Genomic DNA, 8,461 nt, shown 5'->3' on the forward strand with positions numbered 1-8,461 from the left:
ACTTACTTTAGCCTGCCAGGATGTTTGGTTGTGACCTTTGTAATTAATTCCACTTTGTTTTACGAGGTTCTGTTAATAGAATTCCTCAGTCGGTGGAAGCTGGTGATCAGATTAGTCTCTGCTTCAGAGAGCCTCCTGGGAGGTGGATACAGAGAGAAGCTTCACTAGGCTTTTTTGCCCTGAAAGGATGAGCCTTATAAAGCTATTATAGTTCAATTAGTTTTTATGTGGAAAGTGCCAGACTGGGACTGGGGTAAAGCTGTGAATCCAGATGCCATTTTCTATCAAACTGAGGCTTAGATAATCGTAATATAAAAAGTAGTCTGGATAGGCTCCGTCTGCTCCGTCCCCTTATGAGGCAGGGATCCATGTGGGTGTCAGATGCTTTGCTTTCTGAAACTTCCCCTTTTTCTGGGAAAGTCATACCTTTGGCATCGAGCCAGTCAGCAGAGAATCAGCAGATACGGTGCTGTTCCTGGCATGAAATGTTGGTGTGAAGGCCACCTTTGAGGAATCTTCGCTGTGACTCCTTCATCTACGAGCAGTCAGGAGAAAGGAACTGCTTCTGGTTTCTTTTCGTAGATAGCACTGAATAATCCTTGAAGGGCTTTGCGTACTCCTTTCTCCTTGCAGAGGCATGCACGTGAATGGCTGGTGCCTCCACTAAGACTTTCAGAAGTCTGTGAGCATTTGGCCCAGATACTCAGTGAGCTTGTAATGCAGGGTGCAAACAAATAAGGAAGTGTAAATTACCATTACCATTGAATTACCATTTGTCCTACTTGTCGTGCACCTGATTTTGTCCCTGCCAGCACAGGGTTTCAGTTGGATGTAATTTGTGGCTACATACTAAAGGCCCTTTTCTCCCTTCGGTGTGAGTTGAGCATTCGTTCCTGCTTACGAGGAACCTGAAGTGTCTAGGTTAACATCGTGGCCGTAAGCACTCCACCACAAGGCAGCAAGCTGCTTCTAACGCTCACTGCACTTGTCTTGCAGCTTTCCATCGGGGGCATCATCATTCTGAAGGACACCAGTGAGGATATGGAGGAGCTGGTTGAACCTGTGGCAGCTCACGGTCCGAAGATAGAGGAAGAGGAGCAGGAACCTGAACCACCAGAGCCCTTTGAGTACATTGATGATTAAGACCTGAGGTACAATCTAGTGTGCAGTCACCTTTATTAATCCCAGTGAAACAAAAGCCTCTTTGGATCAGCTGAAGCTGTTAACAGCATCTGGTGCTCTTGTTTTAGCTCTCTGCTTCTGCATCAGATTCAGAAATATGTGCTCTGTACTGATTTCGAAGAATTGGGTAGCAGTAGAAGGGGAAGCCCTTGGTTCTGGATGAGACCTGACCCAGTCATACTGGATCTAGTCTCTAATTGCACAGGCTTGGCTACTTTTGAATAGAACCCTGCTGGGCAGAGTTAGAGCAGTGTATGGGGTCACAGGCAACAGCTGAGCTGGGAATAATCAGCTCATGAAAGACGGTCCCAGAAGAGCAAGTGGTTTATGTAAGAAAGCTGTCATCTACTTGACCTCAGTGTGGCAGGATTGGTCAAAAAAGAACTACTCTGCTCTCTTGGGTTGCCTCGTATTCCCAGCAGTTCTTAGCAGAATTTAGAGACAATTCAGTCGTGGGCTCTATGTAGGGCTCAGAGAACGTTACAAGGATCTTTGTAGAACTGTTCCAGGCAACGAGTAGTGCAGCTCTCAGGTTCCTTGGTTAATGTGCCTGAACTGATGTGCAAGTTTCTCACTGAGAGGCAGAAATCCAGTTGCTTTATTTCCAAATATGGGCTGGCATGTCCCAGTGCTCCCAAGAGCAAAGATTATGCACTTGAATTGGTGGATGGGCAGGAAAACAAACTCCCTGCTAAAAACTGTAAATGTTGCGTCAGTGGCAGGCTCGGGTGAATGTGTGGGGCCAACCACAAGAAGCCTTAGTTAAATATGTTTGCTTTTCTGGTCTCTCTCTCCCCCTCCTCCAGGATAATGTCCTCTAAAGAAGACACTATGCTTGATATCGGAAAGACAGACATGAAGACCTTCCTATCGAGATCTGCTGTTCAGTGCATGCAGCCCCAATCTGTGCTGAGCTAAAGCTGATAGTCCGTGTTTTATGGTTGAAGAACAGATATATGCTATTTAGTGTACTCTTTCACAAAACCTTGTTTTCAAATAAATATATTAAAAATTCTTGACGGAAAACTTGATGCTTGCGGGGAAAAGAGGGAAGCCTAGCAATGTCCTCTTCTATTCATCCCAGACCTTAGAAATTAGACCCAAGTCATGCATATCCTTCCAGCAGAGCTCAACTGACTCTATTCCTCTGTAGAGTACTTAGGATCTGTGCATCTCTCTGCTTTCTGGAGCACTTAGGCTGACCTAAGCTAGTTTGTAGTCACTAACTACATTCTGACCCAGCCACACAACTGGTGCTACAGAGACAGCAGCTCTCTACCTGCCAGCGTCTGTCTAGGTAAGGTCTGCTTCCAAATTACCTCTGTGATGCTGACTTTTCACTGATCTTCCCCCTGGTATTCCTGTGTCAGCGTGGGGCCGGCAGAAGGGCTGTGGATGTTAGTGGTGGAGAAATGGAGGCACATTTCTCTTTGTTTCACAGAATCCCTTTTTTGTGGGCTTTCACCAAATATAAGCATAATAGCTGATGTTAGCAGGCAGCTAGAAATACATTACAGACCTAGATGGGGTGAATCCAGACGTGCAAGCATCATTAGCCAAGGGGGAATTTGCAGTCGGGGGTATGGAATGAGCAGCAGTCAAAAGGAAAGAACACAGCTCAAGCGTTCGCTGTTGGCCCAGCCAGGCCCTCACCTGTTGGCCTGTAACGCTTCACAGGTTGCACCGCCAGCGAGCCAGCCTGCAGCCCTGGTCGGCTGAAAGACAACTGATGGGCTATGCTGCATCGCTTGAAACGGCATTTACATGGAATGAGGGTTTTATTACATGGATGTGGGAATATCTTGCTCCATGTGGACATACCACAAGCTCATGTGCATCGGTAATAATGGAAGACAAATCTTGCATGTAGTGCCCGGGAGTTTCTCCAGAAGATGGTTTATTTTGGTGGATGTTACTATAGCGATCGAATAGTCCGCCTTTGTTCTCTGCAGAGCTTAAGCAGTACAGCGCAGAGGAATGGGACTGAAAGCCAATTCTGAGTCCTAGGCTTCAATCAAAGTCCCTAAAGTCGAAATGTCTCAGTAGGGGTGCTGGCCAGAGCTCGCTGTGCTCACTGTGATCCAGATCTGTTCTCCCATGCAGCAGAGCTGAGGATGAACCTGAAATGACTACAGACATCATTACTGTGGGTAAAACTTGGAAACAGAGGGAATCAGTGCTCCAGTCCCATGGTCATTAGATGTAAGACCCAGGTATTGTGGTGCAAGAAACAGAAGCTGGACAAATATAATTTTTGTGAGTCTCTCCACTACTTTAATCGCTTCCCTTTGAGTGGGTACATGTAACCTGTATCGCTGTGTGTTCTGCTGATGCCAACCAGCGTGGTATTCGTGTTTTCCAAGTAATTTGTTAGTAATGCCTCATGCCACTTACAAAATACTGTGGAGGGGAGGACAAGGGGAATTTAAAAAATCATTTGAGGTCATTCAACAACCTGCTGGATAGGCAGGTATTGATGGGAGATCTCAAGTCCATGTAGAAATGCTGGGAAAAGCTGGCTTAGAAAGACCCACAGTCCTATATTGAGGCCTTGGCCATGGTGTGAACAGACAGCTTCTATTCACGGGAGTTTTTGCTGAGTCTTAAATACTTTAACGTTTTCCAGGGTAGCCAATATATTCCTTGTGCTTGCTACAGGTTTGGTTCCCAGTGTGGCTGTGTAAATCTGCACACACGCAGCAGTTCCCACTGAGCCGTGCAATGCCTGGGGCACCGTCCAGCAGACTTAGTTCTTGTGCTAAATGTTTTTCTTGAGCCTGTTACGTCCGCTCCTGGATCTTCCTTGGCACAAGCAAAAGTAAAAACCTCAGATTGTCCCAAACTGATTTCTGAGCTGCTACTCTGGGGACACGTGGTAAGGTTACTCTCAGGTGGCCAAATCTGCGGAGCTTTTGGTGGCTGTGGAATAAAAATGTCTTGCGTGCTAGGCTGGGGACCCCAGGAGGGAAATCTGGGAATTGGCCTGTTCACACTTCCCCAGCTCTGCACTTGCCGTGTCTTGCCTGTGCTGTGTAAAGACACGGGGGAACTGCACGGTTCAGGAGTGACACGGCAGAGAGGCATGCACAAAGGCATCTGCTTTCTCTCCAGGGCTGCTCCGGAGAATGTCAGCAGCCCCGTGACAGTCCTGCGAAGGAGCCTGGGGGAGAGTGGAGAGGAGCTGGACAAGCACTGCTGGAGATGGCTGCTGGTTATAGGGTGAAGCAGATGAATTAGCGGGTGCCCAAGCAGTGTGAAGGAGGCAAGGCAATGGCTGCATCTCAAACCTGAGGGGTCCCTCTGAGCTGAGGAGAAGCGAGAAGGGGCAGCTCTGTGGGATTGTGCACGGGGAAAGACAAAGCTGCTCCTCAGGGTAGAACAAAGTTTTCCAGCAAGCGTGAATTGACCTCTTGCTGGCGGGCTGACGACTGAGAAGTCACTCCTCTCTCAGCAGGAGGATGCACGGTAAGTGGTTTTCAGGGATTTCAGCCTGTCTGCACCTCTTTATTAGATCCTGATCCCCTTCCCAGTGCATGCTGAGGAGCCCAACCAGCTTCCCTGGGGACAGGTGGGGCTGGTCACTGCAGGACCGGCTACGTGCCGTGCTCGAATGGAGGCAGCTGCTGGCTTTTTGATTTCTGGTTTTGGAGAACATGTGTGGGAAGCCTGAACGCTGCTTTAACGAATGTCTTTTAGCCCCAGTGACTCACTCGTGCTGATTTCTCAGGAAGTGCTGCTCTCCTGGGCCCACCTGGGAGTGCTGCAGGGAGACCCACCCCTGGGGTGCTTGCCAGGGCCTAACTGGACCTAACGCTCCTGGGTTTGCCGCAGGGAGGGGCAGAGGTGGCAGGAAGCCTGTTTCTGTCCCTCCTGAGTAAAGGGCCTCGTCCCCCTGAACCCTGGTGACAAATCACTTCAAAAAGCGCGCCGCTTCCGACAGGTCCCAGCAGCCCTCCAGGGGGCCCCGGCCATGTCCTTAGTCCTATTTTTTCTGGCTAACTCAGGTAAAAAACCCCTTTTGGGCACCATGCTGGGGCCAGAGGTGGGGACGAAGTGCTGGAGGCTCCCAGGAGGGGCTGTATGGGGAGGGGGCCAGTAGCATCTCTCCGTCTGGACTCCCCCTATCATGGCGGTGCCGCCCTCCCTATCTCTCCCCTCCCTTCCAGGGCCAGGCCAAGCTCTTCCTCCTCACCAATTAATGCCGAGGTTGGGCGCTGCTGATAACAATGAGGGACATTGGCCGTTTATCTCCCTGCATCCTTCAGGCCGCAGTGTCCCCCGGCCTCGCCCAGGCCCCAGCCTGCCCTGGGCTGTTCCCCGTGGTGACAGGCTGGGTTTTCGGCCCAGCTCTGGGCACACCTTAACCCTGGGGTGGTGGCAGGATGGGAGAGGTCTCTGCAGGGCTCGGGGTGTTTTCTTGCACGCTCTGACGGGACCAGTGGGCCTGAAGGCCTTCGCCCAAGGGTGCTGATCTTTCCTCAGGGTGCCCTCACATGGGAGCAAGGCTCTTTTGCTCCACTAGTGAAGATATGTGGTTTTGTCGCACCCAGTGCAATGTATTTTTCTGGCACTGGTGGGACTGGGCTGGCTCCGTGCTGTGCCTCAGTTGAGGAGAAGCCACCCCAGGCCCTGCAGCTGGGTTTCAGCTCAGGCCTGGCTTCACTCGGCCTCTGAAATCCTGCTGTGCGTGGGCAAATGGCCCAGCTGGCAACAGCCCAGGCTTGGCGTTTTGTGCTGGGGTCTGTATTTTCTGCCCGAAACCCTTTGGAGACCAGCTAGTCAGAGGCCCTCGAAACCATGAACCGCAAACATCCCAACCCTATGGGCTTGGTCTGATAGGCCCGCCGCCCCATGTGTGTGCACGGGGGTGTTTAGGCAACACACGCGGCTGTCTTTCCTTTGTGTTGGCAAAGCACTTGCAGAAAATGGATGGCAGAGGGTCTATGCCATAAGGGTCCAGGTGAGGTGGGTCCTGGTGTGCAGGATGGCACATGGGGGGCCACCCCGGGGCTCACTGCCTGCAGCCTTGGCTCTGGGCCGGCCGAGGGGAAGGGCAGAGCCCTTCGGTGGCAACAGCATCCTCAGCCAAGGGTATAAATAAATTGCTGCTCTGGTGACCTAGGGAAGAACTGCCACGCAGGCGGGGTTAATTGTCAGCAGAAATTATGGGGACATTGTTCCTCCGAAGATAACCTACAAGGGATGAAGCATGGAGCAATTTTTTCCCCTTCAAAGTGAAGGAAAAAGACCTGAAATATTGGTGCGGTGTCTTTGTTCTCAGCATTAGGCTGGCTCTCCCAATTAATTGTTTTTCTTCATTTCTTGTCAATGAGAATCAAGATGGATGAACTTTTTGTTTCGCCATCATGTCTTCCCAGAAGAGCTGAGATAGCTCCGGTAGGGCCGGGCAAATTCTCTGTTTACTTTACCTCCACACAGAGACGATTTTATCTTTAACTTACACACGAAATCTAGGGTCCGAAGACGGATTGTCATTTTTGGCTGGAAAGCCTTGCCGTTACTGCAGCCAAGCCTGGCCAGGTCTGTCAAAATGGGAAATGGGTCTCTGGGGATGGTGGCTTGCAGTGCTCCCTTCTGGCACCTCACCTGGCCCCAGGCACAGTTCCTGCACAGGTAGCAAAAAGGGTGAGGAAGGGGATTTAATGAGGCTTTACCTCTCCGCCCCTGAGTATGTTCACCTGGAAGAAAACATCAGTGTAAAGTGGGTTTTTCTTGCACTTCTAGGGGGCAACTTCAGCTGGTGGCTCAGCTGGTCTCTCCTGTAGCGATGTCCTAGGAGATCTCTGCCACCAGCAGCAAAGGCACCATGGACTGGTTCACCGGGATGGAGGAGCAAGGAATGCGCTGGAGGACTCCTTTCTCCAGCCCAGGAGGTGGCTGTGGCAAGGGGATTTAGCAGGGATCTGGGCAACCCACATCTCCTCTTCTGGTGGACACCTGGGGGCTTTTATTGCAGGGCACTAGGTTGAGCCCTGGACCCTCTGTCCTCATCTATGAAGTCCTGCTGGGAGAAGGAACCTCTGGCTCCTTCCATGCCAGGCTGTGAGGCATTTGGGAGCTCCCTCCACCATTTTCAATGGAGCTGAAAGGGGCTTTTGGGGGAAGGTAGGTGTGCCCTGCACACCCAGCAACTGGTCTCTGCTCACTGGGCTTGTTTGTCCTCTTCATTCCCTCTGCACTGAACGGGCCACGAGGCTTCTGGATCTCGAGGAGAGCCAGGTTCACCCCTCTGCCTCCTTCCTGCATCCTATGGCACAGAATCAAAGTCTCCGTTGTGCCTCTCCTGGTCAAGGACTTTGGTTACAGAAAATTACTGGAGAAGGGTCTGCACATAAATAGCCTGGCATGGGGCTGACCGCATCCTTTTGGGTGAGGTGGGGACACGAGCTGGTGGCTCGGCAGCAGCTACATCCCAGGGAGACAGAGCAGCTTTATGATAGCCCGATGCTGTGGAAAACAGAGAGCTTTTGCAATTGCATTGCCCCAGTTTTCCTTGCAGAGGGCCCTGAGGGTCACACTGCCGTGTAACTTGAAACGTGAGCAGTGTTTGAACGGCAGGGTACCCTGCCTGAGCGCAGGACCGTGGTCCAAGCAAACTTCTCTGCTCCCGGGCAGTACCAGCAGGAGCCAGGCCGTGCTCCAAACCCAACCAGCAATAATGTGCCATCCACCAAAACCTGACTGATTGATTTATTGTCCAAATGCTCCTTTAAAAGTATTCACTGAAAATCCAAGCCAAAATCATTTTTAGCAACTAAAAACTGAAGTTTGACTCAGAAAATAACAGGATGTTTAAGTTTTGAAAAATGTTCCCCTCTTGCCTGCTTGCTTTTATTTTTAATGCGGCCACTTGGAAAGGCTACTGAAAGAAGAAATTCCCTGCAAAATCTTCCACTTGGGCATAGAAAATAGCAAGCTGTTTTTTAATTGAGCAGCAGGTTACCATCCAGCCCAGCACCTGCAGCCAGTCCCAGGAATATTCAGTTCCGCAGCAGAGGCAGTGCCACCTGTCCCCAGGAAAAAAAAAAAAAACTACAAACAGGGAGCCGGATGATGCCAGCTGATAATGTTTCATAGTGTTTCATTTAGAATTCAGATTCATTTAGTATACAAATCGCCAAACCCAGAAGCTCTAATTGCCAGCTCAGCCGCGTACCCAACTGAGCACTCAGTAGCGCACGCTGTAACTACCCCGCCAGTCGGAATGGTAAACGTCGCGCGGTGAGCAATGGGAACACAGCCCAACAATGGACACAAA

At 50.7% G+C, this 8,461-nt stretch overlaps 1 protein-coding gene across 1 annotated transcript in view; it reads left to right on the plus strand.

Moving 5' to 3' along the window:
- The window catches only part of PSMD1 (proteasome 26S subunit, non-ATPase 1), a 72,082-nt gene extending 69,886 nt beyond the window's left edge, over positions 1-2,196 (plus strand). The window contains exons 24-25 of the mRNA XM_083848482.1: positions 997-1,151; positions 1,989-2,196. Of these exons, the coding sequence (XP_083704608.1) occupies positions 997-1,143 (147 nt within the window). The 3' untranslated portion in view covers positions 1,144-1,151; positions 1,989-2,196. The remainder of the gene's footprint in view (positions 1-996; positions 1,152-1,988) is intronic.
- Positions 2,197-8,461: the final 6,265 nt, after the last annotated feature.

Source organism: Anser anser (assembly GCF_964211835.1).
Source record: "Anser anser genome assembly, chromosome: 9".
Taxonomy (NCBI): domain Eukaryota; kingdom Metazoa; phylum Chordata; class Aves; order Anseriformes; family Anatidae; genus Anser; species Anser anser.